This window comes from Trachurus trachurus (genome assembly GCF_905171665.1).
Source record: "Trachurus trachurus genome assembly, chromosome: 1".
NCBI lineage: Eukaryota > Metazoa > Chordata > Actinopteri > Carangiformes > Carangidae > Trachurus > Trachurus trachurus.
The window spans coordinates 18228371-18250763 of record NC_139891.1 but is presented as its reverse complement, the minus strand read 5'-3'; the positions used below and the strand labels follow the sequence as shown (position 1 = coordinate 18250763).

General features: G+C 38.6%; 1 protein-coding gene across 1 annotated transcript in view; it reads left to right on the top strand.

Moving 5' to 3' along the window:
* ctnna2 (catenin (cadherin-associated protein), alpha 2) overlaps positions 1 to 22393 on the top strand; it is a 327581-nt gene that overhangs the window by 240072 nt on the left and 65116 nt on the right. Inside the window, exons 8-9 of the mRNA XM_083981885.1 lie at positions 159 to 239; positions 15244 to 15396. Of these exons, the coding sequence (XP_083838011.1) occupies positions 159 to 239; positions 15244 to 15396 (234 nt within the window). The remainder of the gene's footprint in view (positions 1 to 158; positions 240 to 15243; positions 15397 to 22393) is intronic.

Genomic DNA, 22393 nt, shown 5'->3' with positions numbered 1-22393 from the left:
AATATACCCTGTATGCTTTGTTCCAGCCACTTCAACAAGAAAGCGTACAGCACACTGGGAAACTCAGATACATTGATGCAATGTTTGGAGTCAAACAGTAAGACTGTAATCACACATATTGCACCTGCAGTAACATGGTGTTTTATTTCCTTCCACAGACTGGCAGGAAAGAGAAGGGCGACCCGCTGAACTCAGCCATTGACAAAATGACCAAAAAGACCCGGGACCTGCGCAGACAGGTGAGTTTATGATTTCATTGTGCTACATGTACATCTCCAATTCCTTGTTAAACACTGTTTCTACTATACCATCTCTGAGATGAGGACGCTTGAAAGTACAGTACATGAGACTTTTTTCACTTTCGCTCCACTTTAAAGGTTAAGACTGAAGATCTTCTATGGTTTTGGTATTGTCAAAAAAGCCTGCACTGTTCGCTGGGACACTGGTTTGTCTCGACTTCTCAACCCAGCTACGACAGTCGGTCAGCTTCATGACCATGTCTTCCCACTCAAGACATACATTTAAAAAAAGACACATCTCACAAATATATTGATTCATTTATTTAAAAAAAGACTTAGTTTTTTGCATGTGGTTGGACTAATAATGTTCTGGTTGTTATTTTCAGCATCAGGTTCACTGCTCCACTGAGTAGGCTATATACAGTACAGCAGGTGGTGTACTGTATATGTAGGCCTATGTTTGATCAAATAAAAAAAAGCAATGCGTGTTCATCCTATTTAGGAAACACATCACATAGTGGAACACTGCAGCTCCCTGATGTGTTTTTAATAGGTTCTATACAACACTGGAGGTCTGTAGCACAGGGAATGAGCTACAGTGTATCAGGCTACAAATTCAATCCTTGTTAGTGGGATCAGTTCTTTGTAGGTTTCAGTCTTTTCTTAGCAAGTGTTGACAATAAGAAAAACACATTGAATATGACCAGAATCATCCTTTTAATGACCTCAGTTCCCCAAACTCTGATCGATTGTTAACAGGGTTGCACAAAGACAGACGGACATGAATAAAACATTATACAATGAATAATAGTCACAATATTTATTTACACTATACTCAGGACCAGAACGAGTGCCTGGCTGAGCCTCACAAACCTTGATATTCTTATCAATGACCACAGGGGTTCATTTATGACTGTTCTGTGACTGACCCTAAAGAGGGTGCCAGTAACAGGGTTATCAAAAGAGGCAACACATACGGCAACTGCAGGACATTTAACTGGAACTAAGACCGGAAACACAAACACACATCCTCCACGCAGCTGTTTGGCTGCCAAAAGAGCACTGCCAGTTGTTTTTTCTTTTTCACCCTGCACTCCTATCTCAACAATATTTCCAGATTGCATTTATTTATATGGAGCTAGACATGGTGAACAAAGTAGCGTCTGCCAAAAGTTTTAGAGAACAATCTAACCTATTTCACACATTCAGTCATATTGATCCCGGCTTTACTTTTGATCATGAAACTCAGAGGAGCTGTATCAGAAATCACCTTCCAAAATTCAAAAAGCTACCCTCCAATAGTAGAGAGTGAGTGGATGATTCATCCTGTGATACACGGTGTCAGAACTCAAAAGCAATATTGATTTATTTTTCATCTTCACTGAAGACAAGAATCTGGTGGTTTCCACTGTAGGATCTCACAGAATATGACAAAAAAATATTGACACCATACTTGAAAAAGGGAAACTTAATGAGCCCACATAAGTGTCTGTTGATGTATTACAATAATTTAAGCATGCTTCTGAGGTGCTAAGTCAATTTTATTAATCAAAATACAAAATCTTAATTACTTGTATAACACATCATCTAGTGAGGACTGGAGTATGTTTGTCATCCTGTCCCAGAAAATGCAAAGTCATTCATAAACCATTAACACATCACTTTTGGTCCCTGGATACAGTTTCACTCTGTCATGCAGTGCAGGATGTGTTTTTTGTTTGTTTTTTTGTTTTAGTTTTTTTTTCTAGAGATGCACTCAGACAGAATTGACAATAGCAAGTACCTTCACAGAGTATCTGTGTTTGTGTCCTCTCTGACCTCTGAAGACCAGGGGATCATTCCAGATGGGAAGGCTATAACTCTCCCTCCCGTTGGGCATTTGCTGTGACTGTCTGGCAGGCGGTACTCTCTCTCTGACAGGATGTTCTATTGACTCAGGGGTTGGCTTGACAAAATAGGCGGTCTGTTTGAGCTATAGGTTTAGATGGGAGGCCGAACCCGAAGCACACATGCAGACATTACATAGAGCCGAGATACTGTAATTAGATGGACATATTTTTGACTCAGTGGCAACGTGCAGACACACAAGACCTTTCTAAGGGGAGGAGCACAATTGTGCGTTACAGCATCTCTGTCTCCACCGTCTGTCTAGCATGAAAAGGAGGGATCAAATATGAGAGCAGACAAGCACAAATGACAGACAGCATTTGTGAAATGGGAGCAGGTAAAACTGAACAAGCCTTCTGACAACACCACCAGAGATGTGCAGCATTGTTGTTGTTTTTTTTCTTTCATCCTGTTGTGTGTACATACAAGACAATGCTAAGCTGCTATCCGGGGCAAATTCCGTAGATGTCAAACATGTCGTTCCCACCCCCATTTTGTCTTCATACAGAATGTAAATTTTCACAGTACTACACCCAGACTGATGGTGGTAAGACATGGCAGCATAACCATACAGGTGTAGAAGTATTTTTTAGAGTATGTTTTTCCACCCAAACAGGATATCTCAGAGAGGTGCAAACAAACCTTAATCATTTGAAAATTACACCCTGGCAACCTGTTGTTATTGAAGCACCCACCCACAATGATTATATGGTTGCTCTTTAGCTACAATAGATATTAATCATCTGTGGTTCTTGACGAGACACCTTCTGTAAGTGAAAGCCATGCCCCCACAGTTATGACTTTTGTTTCTTTTGAGAGGTTTATACAATAGCAAGTGGAATATTTCACTACCTCTTATAATTTTAGTTTTTTTTCTGAGACATTATGAAAAATTTAAATGAGATGGAAAAAAAGACAGTCAAAAAATTAAAAAAAAAAAACTCAGTCTATTCCGAGGCTCTTTAAAAGCTTAACCATGCTGCTCAGCAGGGCAGCATATTGAAATGTACATATGTTCTTGCCAGGTGGGATTAAGAAAAAAAAAGAAACTGCAATGTGTTATCACCTGACAACATTGCACTGAGACAGCAAGCAGCAGTTAAGGGAGACCTTGTCTTTTAGCTAAAACTTCATCTCCATAAGTCAGTGCCCCTCACGCCTTAGCAGCCTTTTAGCAGCAGGTGAGTCTCTGGTTTGCTGCTGTACATCTGGTGCTGGCAGCAGTGGGCCTTCTTTCATGATGACCCCTGGGTACAGAAAGTAGGCCAGCGATAGTTATAAAATAGTAATAATACACTGTGCCACTTGTCAAAGCCACACTAAATTGATTAACAGATGATTAAGAAAATGTTTAAATTACATTTAGCACTTCACATTAGGACATTCATAAGATACAAATTGTCCACTGAAAAACTGGATGAATAAATGTAAAAATGGACATAGTTTAAACACAAAAAAATGAAAAGAATAAACAAAATTGATCAGGAGGTAGTGAAGGCAGACTGCAATAGAGGCAATATGATCATATTCTTTCAGTTCATTAAAGCAGAAGTAAGCGATATTTTTGTGTTAATATAAGTCTTAAATAGTTATATCTTCTGACAGCAATCACTTACATAGAGTGTAACACGGGTCTGTCAGTCCCTCCGCTCTGCTCTGAGCCGAGGAGAAAACTTTTCTATTTTTTTCTATCCTACAGTTTTTATCCAATGAGGAGAGAGAACGGCATGAAGGGCTGTGTGTGCAGCCAAGGGATGCGTGTGAATGTGGTGACGTAGGGACGAGGACTATTATGGTGCGTTCAAGGCAACCCGTAACTCGTGTTTTTCTGACCTGTGAAGTCGTACCAGTTTGATCTGGTACGAGTTCACGGGTCGGAAGTTACAAGTGGCCGTTATAGTGACTTTCACAGGTAAAACAGGTTGGAAAAACACGAGTGGGTTGCCTGGAACGCTACAAAGTCGTAAGTTGTGACTTGAAGCTGTAATTTACGGTTTCAAAAGCCTGCCTGGAACGCAGCATTAGCCAAAACGACCAGATCGCTTACTTCTGCTTTAAGTCTTGCTTCAATCTGCAAGAGCTCCAAAAGAGGTGTTTCTGGCTCAAGAATGAAGAAATATAATTACAGTTAAACAAACAGGAGGAAGTAAAAGCACAGATAAAGTTATCACCACAGGGATAGAGGATTTAAAATATATAATTTTGGAATTGTTTAATGAAGAAAACCAAACTGCGCAGCCATTTTAAGCTTAGCATCAAAACAGAAGGCCAAACAATTAGCACTCCTCAGCTTTGCAGCTACAGGCCTTGTACATAATCCAAATGAAATAATGCAATCAACAGAATTATTGTTGTGGAGCTGAAGTGACTCGGGTAGAGCATATGGTATTTAATGTTGTCCAGAGAGTTTTTGCTTCAGTGTCAAGTCAGTGCTATGTTAGCATACAGCTGAACATTTTGTTCCTGACCAAAAAAAAAAAAAAAAGATTGTTGTGTTTATGAAGAATGTGAGCAAGAGGAAAAAAACATACAGCATTAAAAATCTTAACCAAATGGCAGTGGCAGGCAAAAGAGTATTTGAAAATTAATCAGCAAGGTGAGAATTAAACCAGTGTAAGACTTGTGTCAGGAACTGAAACCCACTTCTCCAGATTGAGAAGTTTGTCATGGACTGTGTTAAGTGTCACACTCAGATCCATTACTTTAGTATCAGAACCGAGCACTCAGTTCAATTCTATATGGCAATCTACTGAAGAATGTAAGCTTCCTCATGTTGGCTTTTAAAGCAAGAGAGCTTTTTTTTAATCTTCTAAGGGAATTGATTTCATCATCTTTTCATTCTGCTGAAGTTATTCATATGACTTCATGAATGTTATTGTAGATTAAATGGGTTTAAATGAAATAGAAGTGTTTAATAATTCTAATTTACAATGACCAGCCAGTTATACTGTTATTGATCCAATTAAAATAGCAATAGCAATGTGTACTAGAAGGGATATGGACTGCTATTACTAGACAGTATCCTGAGGAATCATGTGCAGTCACAGTTTGCGTCCAACATTCACATCCAGCACCTTTTCAGAAGTGAAGTGCAGAAGAATGTTCCTGTTTTCCTGAACTTCCCCAATCTTAACTGTACAGATTTTCCTGAGCTTTAACCTTGTGTTGTTGTTGTTGGATTGTCGTGTTATTGGCCAACATCAAGCTTAACACACAAATGGCCTTAATCGTGCAATGGTTATCCATACAGACATTGTAAAAAGCTAGAATAAGTACAGTATATAAATAGATTAATCAGTTCAATAGATCCCAAACCAAAAACAAAACAGCATAACTGACTTGTCCTTGATCCTTGTTTTGTACCCAAGGATCAGTTTTTGCTAATAATAGCGTCAGAACTGGATATGGGTGGGCCATTTGGATTTTATGAGTTTCATTTCTAAAAATGTCAACACTTTTCAATACTCTTTATTTGCCCTGTACTTATCTGATATTCGAATCAGTTATTTTCATTTTATTTATAATACTATTATTTAACTATTTAGAAAAAGAAATTGACAGCCTTAGAAATCACTTGTAACTTAACACATCCCAAAATTAATTGTAGAGCAGCATCAACAACTTATGCAACATTAGTGTATGTGTCAACTCAATAAGATCTAACTGGAAACAAATTTAAAGTCTTCATAAAATGAATAATATTCCTGACATGAAGGAGCGGGTGAAGAGTGAACCAAATATAAATCACTCACTTTCACTCACCTCCCCCTTACTACTGATGTGGATTAACCGCTGGGCAGGTGTGTCTCACAGAGGGAGGAGGGGCAGGTTTGAGAGGGGGCTGAGGATACTCAATTAAGCTACATGTATGTGCGTACCTTTTTAATTTTAACCTGTTCCATAACAGTTTTCTCTTAGATTAACAAACTCAAGGTGATAGTCATAATATATAGCTTTTTTTGGGAGTTACGTTTAGAGAAATTGTTCTTTTTGGCTTTCACCTCAAGACAGGTTTTATTGTGAGTCACTTACAGTATAAGCAGAATTCTTGTCACCCTAATATGCTTTCCTTCACCTGAGGGCATGTATGTTCTCCGTCCCGGTCTGTCTGCTCTCCTCTCTCTGGGAGCGGTGGAGCTCAGCCCTACAGAAAGACTGATGAGTCGGTGCACCGTAAACCATATTTTCCAGTCCGCTTATCTCACTCACCGACCTGTTCAACTACCAGTAAAATGTAGGACTGGTTTAAAACCAGCATGCCAGGGAAATAGGAGTCACTCGCACCAGTGCACCCAAATAATTTTTCATATCTGCACACTCTGATTTCCACTTGCATATGTGAATGAAATGCTTGCCCTTCAGAGCCCTGATGTTGATGTGGTGTTCTGGTGACTGGTACAGGCACTAAAGGTCAACGTTTGGACTTTGAAAGTCTCAAACTGACGCATAAAGCTCCACACACTATTACTCCTGACAAAATGCCAGATGTCCTGAACTGCTCAGCCTCTAAACCCAGTATTGTACAGAGTAGCCGTACTCTCATTTGTCAACAAACTATATTTCAAAACCGCCAGTCAGTGAATAGAGAAGCACATGTGATCATAAAACTCAGGTTATAATGCTTAGTCATTGTTTCCTTTCACAAAATCCATTTTGTTTAAAGAAATGGCAATAACATCAGCAATTACGACTTTAATTACAATTCAACATGAAATCAACTGAGCTTTGACCTTGTTTTGTGATGAGAAACTTGATGCCAAATGAGGTGTCTTAACAGATTAGTTGAATAAAATGTCAAGCAAAGCTAATGAGCAATCTCTAGCTTTCTGTAGCACAGCAATTAGCCCATTAATTCAAGCTTGAAAATTAGATATCCAGACTGGAAATTATTTAGCACAGTGTCCATTTTCAAAATTCAGCTTCTTCATGGACATAACAAGTCAGACATGTTTTCTGAAATCCTTTGTAGGACTGTGCATGCCTTTTCTTCACTCTTTCATCACAAAGCCAACAACAACACTCTGTCACAACCAGTGGGGGCTGCTTGTCTTTCAGAGAGGGGGAGGTCATTTTCGGCCTACGTCATGAAATTTGTCCATTCATTCATACCCGCCCTCCCCCCACTGACCTAGCCTACAGTATGAATGAATGAACAAACTAACAACTATCTTAAACATTTTTTTTATTTTTAATTCAAACATAGAGCTTGTTCTGACACTTTTTCATACGGCAACTTTCTCTCGTGAGAGTAAGCACGAGGTTTTGACTGCCACTTTCAAACCTCAGGCAAGTTTCCACTGAGGTCCAACACCAGTATACATGTTATAACAAGGAAAAATGTGATTTCCGGGTGATGACTCCTTTAAAGAAGTTGTACATTTCAGTGTCCCAGTAACCATGTGTCTTATCAAGATGATCTGCTGCCATGAGACTGTAAACTTTCTTTTTTTACAAATAAAGTATGGGGTCTTTGAATTGTACAAAGCAGCAGTTTCTTAAGACAAGGACCCCTGGAGTATAGGCTCATTTGGCTAATTTCATGATAACAAAGAAGTGCAATACAGTATGTGCACTTACCCAACAGATTTAATATTATGTGGTAACACTTAGGCTCACTGAAAAAAAAAAAAAACTTACAGCACGTCCATGTTTACCATCAGGCGAATATGTTCTAGCCTCTTGCCCTTTTTGAGAGTTTTGCACAGAAGAAGAGCTGATGAAGCACTACAACCACTTTATCTCTCACTGTTGCCTCCAGTATATATTTATATATTTCTTCTTATCATTTATTTTTGTGAGCTTAAACAATCATTTTTACTTTGAAACCATGACTGTAATCAACAGGTCAAGTGCAACAAAGAAAAAAAAGACATTTTTAATGGAGAAAAAAATAAGTTTGAAGTGGACTTTTTGGCCTTAGAACATGTAGACTGAGAGGAGGGCATGAATTTAAAATAAATACAAAGAATACAATAAAAATCACTTGCTTATATCTTTAAACAAAATCAGAGTATTTAAATGACTTTCTACCTTTGATTAGTATTCACTCAGTAACCAAGCCGACAGAGTGGTTGGAAATGAGACATGTGTTCCTCCTGTCATCCTGTCTGTAATGAATGCATCTGTCAAGTCATCTCTTTGGGCCGTATTTTGACTGATGGCTAATTCCAAGATTCCCTATAGCACAACTCAATCGCATATTTTATCATCTGCTTTTCTTTCTCCACTTTGGGTTGTTGAAATCATTTCCATTCCTGCCATTAGTTTGTTGATTGGTACAGCTGTTTTTAATAGTTGAGGGTTATCATGTTAAGAAGGAACAGCTGCCACAAATCCTGTCAGCTGCATCTCTTTGTTTAGACCAACAATTCAAGATTATCTGCAAATCCTTTCGATCTTTTTATGCAAAAATGTTTTGAGGTTATGCATTAAAGTTTCATTAGCTAAATTATTACTAATTCCCTGTTATCTGACATTGGAAAATACACAGCCATTGTTGGAGGCATCACATCTTGATAGCTAAACTAACACATTTGCATATACTGTAAATTTAAGTTATGTTTTTAGATATTAACATATGTTCAATTGCAGGTGGAATTCACAGAACAACAAAAAAACAGTTCGATTTAAAGGCACCTTTATGTCAAGAACTGGTCACATTTCTTTTTGTATATGAAAAAGCAGCTCGTAAACGTAAACCAACAGAAAATTTGTAGTGTCCCCTTGGCTCTTCAGCCCATTGAGTATTGGTTTTACAACCCATGACTTTGCTGTTATGGTTCAATCAGCATGAGTTCCAGATGCAGCAGGCAGCTGTTTAAGTGTGTTTGACGTGTATTTCACCTGTTAGCCAGCTGTTTTTCAGTGACAAATTCTCTGGCAAAAACAAAGCATGTTAACTGCTCATCACCAAACAGCAGAGAGACAAAGTTAGCAACTAGCTGGTGAACATGGTTGAGCATTTAGCAGCTTAAGAGCCTGATATTTCTATAAGGTGTTGTTAGGCATAAAACTATTATAGGCCCGAAGGAGCGAGGAGGGAATATTGCAGCATACACTCACCAGTCACCCAGAAATGTGACTCCAAAAGAATGCTAATGTTGCTGTGTATGTACTTTTTATGTAAATAGGCAACTGTTTGCTAACAGGTTCACCATATCCATTTTATCAGATGTTAGTGTTTTTGTGTTGTTTTTGTGGCTTACTTCTGCAGCCAAAATGGCATGACTGCATTTAATTGCAAATGCAGCCAGACACACTAATCACATTATACTACGAAATAATTTAGTATAGTAACAGGTCCAGCTTGTTAAACCCAACCTGCACTCAAACTATAAGACTTAATGTTGATGTGGGAATATTCTGCCAAAACCTTATGTTATTCACGACAATATGCAGTATGTGTTTGTAAACTGCACAATTTTAGTCAATTCAACATATGGGCAATACAAATCCATGGCTATAATGCTTTGTAACCATTTAGTTGTCAGCGGTTGGGGGGGGGGGGGGGGGGGGGGGGGGGCATGGGCTTTCAGTTTGGTGTGTGCCATGTTAAAGAAACAATTACCCAGTAGTTGAGAAGAGTGTGAGTTTGTCCCACTGCTACTGCTAATGTTGTTAAACTGTTTTAATAATCCCTGGCTTTTGTCCTGGAGTAAGCCTGGCTGCCAGGGCTCTGTCTGCCACCAACACAAACACAGAATTGGTTTGTTCATTTTCTTATACAGTATGTCGCCTTACATGAGGCATCCTGACGAAGATCCACTGTGATCGAAACGTTGATCTACAATAAACACTTGAGGAGCTTTATACAGTGTGCAGACTTCACTCTTTTTTTCTAAGCCTTACATGAGGCACACATCTCTTTTACGCACCACAGGATAATGAACAACAGGTATATGTCATAGTGGAATCTGTTGGAGTCAGTGGACCTGGCCAAAACATTTAGTTGCTTCCAATTGAATTCTACTTCAAAGGGTGCGCTCAATTACATTTTTTCATCAGATAACCAGAAACTCGTTATTCAAAAAAAAAAAAAAAAAAAACTGCAGATGCAGGTGATCAGCAGTCAATATGTCATGAGCAGTATCTGCCTGCGCTACCTTTCCTTTGGGGACATCAACACTTTGATGTAAAAGCGCCATTAATGCACCTTTTCTTTGTTTCTAAAACTGGATTCCTGTGGCCAGTGTTTGATTTCACAGCAGACATAAAACAAAGGCTCTGGGACGAGGTATCTAATGTGTTTGTCCTCAGACTGTTTATGATCACTCCGTCCCTCTTTCCCCCTTTCATTTCTCCGCTCTCCTCTCACTAATCATCTACCAATGCTCCCTGTTAGATATCATATATGAGAGCTGTTACTTAATTTTTGATTTGCTCAGGCTGTTTCCCCTCAGCCGTGACTCTAGCCGTTTATGCTGTGATTGCTCTTGACATTTTAATAAGAAACTTTCCTATGCTGACCCCAAGGTACCCACCACTATGTGTTCTGAATCACAAATGAAACATAACAGAAGCCGAAGTGCAACTGTAAACATTCAGAAATCCACCGCAGTCTTCCCTTTCAAATTCAGATTCATGTTTTCCACTCTTTGCAAAGACTCAGCTGAATTGTAAACAAGTCAAGTCGGCAGAGTTTGACTGAATGCATGTGTGTACACACATTATAATTCTGTCTATATTTTTGCAATCCTTTGAACATGAATCCATTTCTTTGTTTTTGAGTCATACGCTGATCATAGTGGATGTTTGCAAGGCTGTCCCCTTGCATCTGTTTCGGTGACAGAGCAGGTGCGTAAGCCCACAAACTGCAAACATTTCCCCCACATTAAAAAGCAAATGCGCCAAATTAATGTGAATCTCATCTTTGAAGATCACACAGCCCTCCCACTTATCAGTAAGCAACGTAGATATTCATCTGTCAAGTTTTGTTAAGCATATGCATCATCTTAATTATTTCAAAGAGCTTCTTGTTGGCCACTTCAGTTATCAGGTGGGATTTACTTTCTTTTAATTTGAGCTATTTTTCCTCTTTGGAAGGCAAGAGTAAGGAGTTGTATGGGGCAAGAGTCATGGTAGGGGGATGTAAGGAGGAGGTATACCTAGTGTATGTGTCAAATTATCAAAGCTCTACAAAAGCTTGCAGCCATTTCTGCAACATAATTCCCAATTTCACTCTGATTTTTTTTCTTAACCTGTTGCACCCCGCATTTTTGTGCAAAACCTGAAAATGATATACCTGAAAGAAAAAAGTTAGCGTTCTTCAACTCTTTTGGCATAACCCTGCTCTCGTTTGCAAGAAGACCCTTCAGAGTTTACTAAAATGTCACAATGGCTTAAATAATAAGAGTTATTTGCAGGCATCAGTAGAATTTTCAAATAATGTATCACTTGTCGTTGTCGAGGTTGTGTGAAAATTGTAACCACAACAATAGCAGGACCAAGATTTAAATGTCCCATGGTTTTGACATGGTGGGAAAGTGTATTTTAAATCAAACATACTTAATATAAGTTAGTATACTTAATAATATTCATGTTTTGTTTTGTTTTCATTTATTCATGCACTCAGTTGTACCCCACCTCCAGCTGGCAAATGATCATTACAGGAATGTTTATAGATGAAACATATGTCTCATCAATACTGCTTAATACTTGGTTAAGTGTAACATTGTTATGTGTCTAATCATCTTCAAACTGTCACATGTGTGTGGACATTCAGGGAACATGCTGACAACACTATAATGTTTTAAAATGCTCTGACGCCTTTAGTGCATCATTTCTACACAATTTTGACAGCAGTAATTTGTTCCTCCCATTCAGCCACAGGAACATTAGTGATGATGAGCAGTAAGACTCGTCTAGCCAAAGTCCTTTTTGCAGCTTTTTCCAGAGCTTTCAACCACATCTCACAGATTTCTTTATGTGAATGGAGGCATACGAAATGGCCAAATCACACCAATCACACAGAGCTATAAATTTCCCAAATCTTGTACCGTTATCTTTTCCTTATTTATTCTTAATTATTTCCAAATATGTCAGCCAATAAAATTACTCAGAATATGTCTATATATGTTTTGCTACAGACTGTTTTCTTTTTGTTTGTTTTTTTTTATCTGTATGTCTGTGTATCTATCATGACAGCAGTCTTGCTTCACCGCTGTGCTTCATTTTTAACACATCTCCCCTGCCAACGCTACCAGCCGGTATGCTAATGGCATTCTGGGAAAATGAAAGGTATGGCACGAGTGAAAGTCTGGAAACAATAACAACACCCGTTAATGTTCCTTTCAGAAGTCTCACGTATTAATATGTAAAACAAAAAGCCATTGCATTCAGAGCTCAAACCTCTGTGGCACTGCACGATTGGGGAGACAAATAGCCGCCCCACTGACTTATAATGAGCAGAGCCTTTGCTATCTATTGGAATTCCAGGTCTATTTCCTATAAGTGTTAGTGAAATACAGAGGGAGTGTTAGAGGAGAGACGGTGGGGGTGGAGCATGGAGGGAGGTGAGATCTAAAAGATTGAAGATGGATTTCTGTGGGAGTGGTGTGTGGGCATTAGAATGCTGATGGTGCAGGAGAGACTGCGACTTGAGAAATCACTCGTCTGTATCATTTCTCCACTCAAACTCACCGTCAGGATCACTTTCACTCCCGGGCATTCGTGAGGATCCAGAAACCCAGACGTGTTACACATATCCTGCATACATATGCGCCTGTATGGAACATCAACTAGTGATTTCCCCTCAATAACAGCAATAACAATAGGAATCTTTCTGCCTAGTTGATTTCTAATATTGACATCCGCTAAGATCACTCCCCTCAGTTAATCTCCTCAAACATCACAACCAACCAAAGAACGATCTTGTTCACTGCAGGCTATTTAATATTGAATTTAAACAAATCCATGTAACAAGAATACAATACACAAGTCAAAAGCTGTTTAACAAAAGAAAATTCCTTCAGACAAATCACTGAAAGTCAACCCTTCTATTGACCAACCACTTCATTTTGCTATATGCTCTCATATTTCTGGTCCCGTCTTTCATAATTGTATGCAAGTCTGCATCACCATGGGCTGAAAGCTAATGTTGGAGAAACACATGACAAAAATATGTGTCCCAGTTGGACCCTACATACTAATTTTATACTATATTTAAACTGCAGTATTATAGTGTATAGTCACAGTATAACTAGTAGGATTTTATTCAGCAATATGATAATACTACAAGATGTGATGGACATCAGTGTTATTACTTTGTATATTTTGTTCCTAATCCCAAATTTGACTGGAAACTTTAATTTGCTGCCACAGTTCCTCCTTGGTTATGATTAATAGATATGTCACAGTGATGGGCTGTGCCTTTACCATATATATACAAGCACAATAATATCTCACCATTGTAACCCATTATTTTACTGCATGACCCGTCCCAGAACCACAATGGGTTCTGCCACACCTATCTCCTGTGCTATAACAGCACTTATATAGTCTGATGATGGTTCTGGCAAAGGCAAGATTTCGTCATGCCCTGATTTCCCACCTTTCCCACCAGGTGACAGAAAAGCAATGTTACACAATTGTACCGAAACACGTCTGTTCTCCGCAGAGCGGAAAAGATGCAATATTCACAATTCACGCAGTGCGAATCTCTTTAAATCAGTGATCTAGGATTATAGCATTGTGGATAGAGGAGTGCTTGCAGAGAGTGTCAGCTTCACATTGTTTACACGATTTGCAGACTGGTCATGTCCACCAGACTGCCCAAATGTAGTCTCTTTCCAGGGGCGATAGTGATGAATTATCTGCCCTCAGGAAGCCATAATTCACCATTGTTCTCCTTCACTCTGTGGACTGGCAATTAAGTTTGTAATTGCTGCAGGTTATTTAAGTGTGACTGACAGACTTACACTTTTTTTCTTGGTGGTTAAATGAATTTTCCCTTGTCATTCACAACTATTAATCTTCTTTACCCTCTTTCTTGCTGGTTCAACATTTTTTAATTCAGGGATATGGTCACAATGTTTACTTTACATCTAATTAAAAGGGAAAACTTTAACAAATCTCTGTCATCCATGTTGTTAATTAAACAGTTTGCAGTTTAATGCCATCATTTGTGTGTGTGGAGAAATGATGACTAAATTAGAGAGAGGAGACTTTTCTCTCCATGTTAATATACCCATCAGGGGGTATGCATACAGTTTCAGTTTGTATAGACCTTAATTGTGTTTGACACTGTCTTGCTCTGCTCATGCTGTGGACATGTTAAACACATTTTGATAAAGTCACATTAAGACATTCTGTCATCAACTCTGCAGTGACTGTCATGTTGTAGCACAACACAACAACGTTGTTTTAAATGTGGATTAATTGACTTCATGAAAATAAAAATAAATATGTATAGACTTGTGATGCAGAGAATCATATTATTAGAAATTATTGAGGGAAGTTTCAAGACTGAGAGATGCCCCACAACAACTAAATGGTGATGCTACAGTACCTGTGTTGGAATCCACCTTTTTCCCCCATAGAGTGTGTTCCTGTCTCTCTCAGTAGTGGTCTCATGTGAATAATTCCCTCTTTGTGTAAGATAAAGATCCTGTCGGCTGTGCTTTCTATACTGTTCCCTCTGGCATCTCATCAGATATCCCAGTGAGTAGCATGGGTCAGGGTCCATTTACTGTCTTATAAAACAACCAATCCCCTGCCAGTTTGCTCCAAAACGATTCCATAAACAAAGATACAAGTCGCAAAGTCTGCCCCAGTTAAAAGGCCTTATGGGAAAAATAGCACCTTACAAGCAATTTGCACCTCTGCCCATTGAGAGTTTCCCCCCACTACTTCATTCCCCCTCTTGCTTTGTCCTCTCTCTCTCTCTCTCTCTCTCTCTCTCTCTCTCTCTCTCTCTCTCTCTCTCTCTCTCTCTCTCTCTCTCTCTCTCTCTCTCTCTCTCTCTCTCTCTCTCTTTCTTTTCACTCCATTACAATAATAAAACAAGATTCATTACAATTCAAAGTTATGTGTAATCATTGTCAAATGCAATGCAGTCAAGTCCTCTTCAATTTTATTAACAATATAACCTCTTCCCCCTCTCTCTCTTTCTGTATTCTAGCTGAGAAAGGCAGTGATGGACCACATCTCAGACTCTTTCCTGGAGACCAACGTCCCTCTGTTGGTGCTCATCGAGGCGGCAAAGAGCGGAAACGAGAAGGAGGTCAAGGAGTACGCCCAGGTGTTCCGTGAACATGCCAACAAGCTGGTGGAGGTCAGTCATGAATTATACATGGGGTCACACACATATCCCCCACTTATCTGTTCTCATAAAGGTTTCAGATTTCAGCCAACACATGGAGCAGTTGGTCTTAACGAGGAGACCATCCTTCATCACAAAATAGAAGGAGAGAAAATACAGTCTTTAGTGGGAAATAAAACTTAACTTGAAGAAAAAAAGTACAAATGTAAAGCAGAGCCACGCACACAGACCGACACGCACACACACTTCCCCTTTAATTCTGCCCAAATCTTGTATGCACATTCTTTCTCACAGTGATTGAATGCCATATAAAAAGCTTTTTGCCCAGAATGGAAAAATGTTATTATGAATAATTTGCAATGTGGTAACTTAGCTGAATCAAAGTACATCTCACTTCTAAACATGCTCCTCTAAACTGTATGTGCAGGCCTTTGTGTCTGAAATCACATTACAAAACCACAATTTCAAGCCTCAGCCATCATTTTGATTTTAGAAATAATATCTTGGCATGCAGCTGAGCACGCAAAGCTCAACTTCTTTGTAGTAAACTTTTGTGTGTTTTTTTCTACACATTATGGTGATGCAACTAGCCATTCACAGTTCAACTTTACATACTGTAACACTGTTATTTAGACAGACCTGGAAAACTGTTGAATAGTGTGACTGACTGACACTGCTCTAGTGAACCTGCAACACCCATACACAATATGCTCCACCTTCAAAAATGTGTGCAAATCTACACCTGTCCTCCACATCACCACCTTTCTAAATGTTAACAAATGATGATCCAGTCGTTATAGCAACTGTAGTAGGTTACATAAAGTTATTAATAGTGTATGTACCTATAGGATATATAATAACAGGCAGTTAGTATTTACCTGTGTGAGGCCAAGGGCACTGACGGCCTCCGCTTACACACAGAACCTGATTGTTGGTTCATCATACTTGGTTTGCAGTAAGTTAAGCAGATGCTGTAAGAAGAACTTTGACTCCCACTTAAATGAATATCTGGCTTTTGCTCACAAGAAAAGGAATTTAATAAATGTCAAAATCTTGCAGCCAGAGTATGTTACAGCTCATGTTACTGCCGCATGCTGCATGGTAAGTAAGGCAATGAGTGTCACTTGGCTTTACTGTATACTGAAATTTTGAGCTACAGTCAAACTGCGAAAAGCTTCCACTTCATTTCCGTGTTCCATTTTAGCTAAAAAACAAGGCTTTATTAATAATTTACAAAGTTTAAGTCCCAATTAGTGTTTTATTATTTGTAAAAAAAAAAAAAAAAAAGATGCAACATCATTCCTCATTACTTTCAGATCTTCTGATGACTCTGTTGTTATCATATTTTGTTTACATGTTTGAAGCCGACTTTCTGGCTAAAATGTAAAAATGCCTCTTTCTTCGGATAAAAACATGACTGAGAGAATAAAATAAAAGTTAGAGAAATAGCATTAAAATATGACAGCATGGGTCCATCACTCACTCCAGATTTTAGGTGTGGACAAGCACTTTATTCTTTCAGTGACACTAGACGAGTCATGCAAAATTACCTCGGCAGGCTCCATGTGTTTTGTGGACTTGTTTATGGCTTATGATTTTTGTACGTACTACTCTGGAAATATAGTCTGTCAGGACTGTTAGTGGGCTTCTTCCAGCACTTGTTTATACCATGATGACTAAAGATTTTCAAATTTGGCCTGACTATCACTCCCTGCAGATGTAATGCAGGACAACCACGATGCTTAGGTACAGTCCATCTTTACAGACTGTAGCTGTAGTGTTATTCAAATAAGCTTTGAGTCAAAAAGTTAACACATTGATCATCTCCTGTTTCCATAAGAGGTTTGGAAATGGTTTATTTCTCTGTCGTCCATTCCTGTGATGCAGTATGAGGAAAAGCTCTGTGATAAATTCCTCTGCCCTTTGATGGGAGTTGCCTATTGTTCTCCCAGCTCATTCAAAGGAGCCTTTAAAACCCTTTATGTGTATCTCTCTTAACATACTGTTGCTTAAAACAGCACTGCCGTTTCCTTTGACATCAGCCGAGAGTGTGAGTGATTTGTGTGCCCTTTTCAGCCTGCTCCAGCTGTTTGCTGATGAGGGAGGATGTGACTGATGCTGCGCTCAAAAGCTGTCCTTTGCATCTGACAGTATCAAAGTTTGTTTAGGCCAAGGACATTTTAGGCAGATGTGTTCTGTTCCTCTCATGCAGGAAAAATGGGGAACATGTTGCATTGTTTTTTGCCCTTTGCAAATTTTGGTTCATGGATATGTAAAGGATATGGCAACAGTGAGACACACAGCAGTTGTTTATATGCTAAGGAGATAGAGTGTAAGCCCCGGTCTCTGCAGAAAATAGCTCATTGACTGTGCATTGGCTTATTGCAAGCTTATGTGTTGGCAGTGTGTTAGTGTTGCAGGAGTGAACCCTGGTACAGCTATTTGTGTATCATCATAGACCATTCATTTATAAAGAAAAAAAAACTTAAGTTATTACTGCTTAGTAATTTTCAGCATTGTGGGGAAAATAGAAAAAAAATCCACATAGACGGAATACGTTGCAAATAACCAAGTCCAGTTGCTTTTGATTTAAATTTATTTGGGGATAACGATGACCTGGACAAATGAGAATATTCACAGGCTTGTTGCATGATTATATGATGCTGACATTTGCATGTTTTCCTTCACTTAATCATGTTCTCAGCTGTGTTCATCTGTGTTTTTGCACATTCTACTTGGAGCATGATAGTATGATATAGTTGTTGCTAACATCCTGTCCATCTGTCAGATTTTGTCTCCTGGGGAAGTCCATGTTTTTCTACATCTGTGCTTAATCCTCAGACAGTGAAGCTGAGAATGAGAATCTGATGGAGAAAGAGATTTAAGGTGTTTGGGTACTACAGAGAGGGCTTCAGTGTCAATCAGGGTCTAGCAGGTTCATGTTAACGCTACACAGGAACATTTCCTTGGTTGTCTCATGCCACTCTAACTCACCTTTTGCATGAGGATTCACAGTTGCTTGGGCTGGTAACATGACATATTGACAAAACATCTGTGGTGGTTAGGTTATGGGGAGTAAATGGGTTTTATTCCCTAAGCTACCAGAGGCCTTTAACAGGGTGAAGCATGTTCCAGACACAGCAAACATTTGAACTCTCAGAGGTGAAGCCCTGGAAGAGATACTTCGGGACCGTGGGTCATAAGTCAATGAAGACTTATTGGAAGAGACACATTGCTGACCCTGTGCAGCTCTGTAGTGTTAGATAGGTTCATCATACTGTAACTGGCTGAGCAGCACATGCATATGGATGTCAGCTTCATGAGATGATGAGGGGCTTCATCAATGAGGTCCCATTAGAGTTGTGATTGTAAAATCATAGTTAGACTGTCTTTTTGGCCAAGTGATGGAATGAGTAATCTGTGTGGATGGACATGAGCTCATACATTAAGAATTGGATTATTTTAACAAAACCTAATAAAGGAAAAGGACAATCACTATTACCATGGAGGCGGGTCATTAGACTGTTTAGCATTTTAATTCTGTAGATTCACAAAGATTTTTTTTTTTTTTTGTTACATTTTATTGTCAATTGTTAGGTGCAGCACTATTTTGCGACTGGGCACACTGCATAGTTATATAATTATTCAAGTTCAACACATAAGACTAAAATATCCATTCAACCTTTCTCTAATAATCAAACTGTTTCCTCATGGTTCTTCTACCCGTATATCATGAAGGATAGTTATGTCATAATAGGACCTTAGCCGATGATAATATACATTACTGCTCCTTGCTAGCTAGATATAGCTAGCTAATACACTCAAGGCAATCCTGTATATTTGGCAATATCATTGTCATTGCTGTCATTACCATGATCCGTGCCATCACAGACATGGTCATCATAACCGTCACCATCACAATCCTCTAATATATTAGACTAATTAACATCATGATCAATGTCACTCCAGTCATCTCCCCTGGTGTGAGGCATGAGCTGTCTTAAGTCATTAGGCTGGAGTTTGGACACAACAATATCAACAGTATCATAGAAAAAAAGTGCTCTTCATGTCTGCTTCATTCCCATGTGGCTTCACAGCATCCAAAATCTATTGTTTCACCACCATTGTTCTCTGCACACCTCGGCGAAGACCTAAGATCACCCCGAGGCCGGGCTCTTCTAATCAAATCAAACTCATTACACCATCTTGACCAGCGACAGGACACTGGTAATTATTAAGCTGGGTATATCATTGGCTTAATGACATGTAATGGAGCTGTGAAATTTAATGCAGTGATCATACCACAGTTAGTGAGATGTTCTCTATGACTCTCAAATCAAATTTTGCATTTGCTTTGGTCATGCCTTCTTGTTTAGTATGCAAATAGCTGCACATTCATTATGTACATACATTTAGTAAGTGTGTAGTCACTTAGTCACCTTTCACATGCACAACTGTATAATGCAATGAAACACATTAATTCACATGCTTATCCTACAGTACAAGGTGGAATTTTGGCAGGCAGAGGGAAGACTCTTGTATTGTACCCATAATTACCATAATATGTGACTTCTGACAACGTTGAACACTGTGAAATAATGATATTTTAAGTGAACTCCACACATCAGTTCAACTCTCTATTTGTCTTGGAAAAGTGGAAAGAAGTAGGGGAGGTATTTTGAAAGTAAGAGATCACAGCAAAGCTAGTTATTCCTCAGGGTTTGATAGATAGAGCTATGGTTTTCCTTGTATCATTGGTCTATTAACACAGGATTGTACTAATTAATTCCCAAGACTAACTTTAATGAGAAGTATACCTAATCCTAACTCAGCAGAAATAACTCCCCTATCTATAACAAGACCCTATTTGACAGGTGTTTCTGTGTAGTAGCTGACATAAATCAACTGGTAAAAGGAAATATAATATAATATAATAATAATCATAATAATAATAATAATAATCATAATATTTCCCATACATATTATTATTTCCCATCTACGTAAGTTGATGCATTATTTCATATTTTAAATCAACTGAGACATCATCTTGTAAAGCTATGTTGAGGCTTATCTATTTTCCATATTATTTTTATTCTAAATCATTTACTTATCACAGCAGTTATGTCAAGCAGCTCAATTCTGGCTGCTATTAATGGAGTTATTACTCTTTCTCCCAGGACGAACAAGAAATTATCTTATATTATTATTATAATATTAAATTATTATAGTTGAACTATTTTCTACAGCAATATCAAGTGTAGAATATTTAACTTTTAATACAACTCTGAATATTCAGGTCCATGAACATTTTCTATGTTGTTTATAAGTTGTTCAAAAATATTTTCTTATTGCTACATGTAAGATGATTGTCACATATTGAACACTTGAAGAATTAAACTAAAGCAGCACACACAATTGAACAATCTATGTCTTCTCATGTAATCATTCCCACATCCCCACTCTTTCCGGTTAATTAATTGAAAATGATTTACAGAGAAAGAATTTCAGCATAAGAATCCAGACTTCTTATCCAACATGGTGAACTTTTCATCCCACCCCATTCAATCACTGCCATGTGCTCCCATTGAACATTAAGTCCTTCGACCGTCATCTCACAAGTACATGTGTTGAGATGAGTGACGATGCTCATCCGTTGCTGTCAGTCATCACTGTAATTCACCATTTGAATAGAGTTACTTTCAGAGACTGGAGATATTTATAAGTTAGGTCAGAAGTGTTGTGTTATTGATCTAGTTTGAGAAGGGGTACTCAGTAGAATTAAATACAGTACACAATAATGGTTGTTTTTTTGCTGTGTCCTGTCTGCTATCACCTTCTCTCATGTTTAATGCAGTTGTTATGTGTCAAGTGTATGTGATATGCAGGTGGAGCCGATTTTAGTTGGTTATGTGTTTGTCTTCCTGTCTGTCTCGCCGCTGTTTCATTTTTCTGGTGTATGATGTAAGGTATGAAACAGATTGTAGAGAACCCTGCTCTTCTCTTATACCAGAGCTGTGGTGGTCTTCCCTTGCCATTGCCCTATTTCTGGCCATGCTGTATTAGTTATCTTCTTCTTTCCCATTTTACACTTTTCTGCACAAATGTATTACCACTCGCCAGTTTTGTATTTGTTACATTTGCCTCTAGATCCTGCAGCCTGAGCTCTCAGTGCTGCCCAAGCTGTGATGCAAGTGCTAATTCAAACACAAGATGAATATCCAGTCTTTTCAAGTTACCATAGTTCCTTTTTATTACCACTGCAGCGAGAACCTATACATGGCAGCAGTTCTTGGACATATAAAGGACGTCACGCTCCATCACTATTATAATGTCAGAATGAGGTTTTCCTCTGACCTTGACTCCATGTTGGAGCGTTTCTCTTGAACAGCTGTGCTGTTATGAAGGACACTCCATATCTCTTTATCTCTAGCATCGCCTTATCTCTGCAATGCTTCTTCTAATCAGGGAGAGAATTGCTTAATGGGTAGACAAGTCTTTAATGTTTCTAATGTGTGCTATGTACTCCGCGTGATGCATTTGCTTGTCTCTCATTACTGCTCTGTGGGCAACGTTATGTGTCTTAGTTGTCTTTGTTTGTTGTTTTGATTACCATTAACCCGTTTGTACTGTACAGCTTTTGCTCTTCTTTTATTTGAATCATTTGTGAATCCATCTCTACCCCACTTTTACTCACCCTTCTCTTATTTAACTTGATACCTAAAATCTTCATTAATAATGATTTATTTCTCTTTTTTGGGCACAAATGCAGAGTAGCAGCTTGAATGCACTTCCTCTATACATACTGTAGTGTATAGCTACATTAAGTTGGGCTGTCCTTCATCAGTTCATTAGCTTTTCTTACTTGGGATTTACAGCAGTGACCTTACTTTGGACATGAGTGGAGTCAAGGGGAATGACATACCTTCAGCGATTATGCATAATCAATACAGACTTGAATGTAACCAATACTGAATTGGCCTTCAGGGCTCAGCGACATGAGACGGACTGC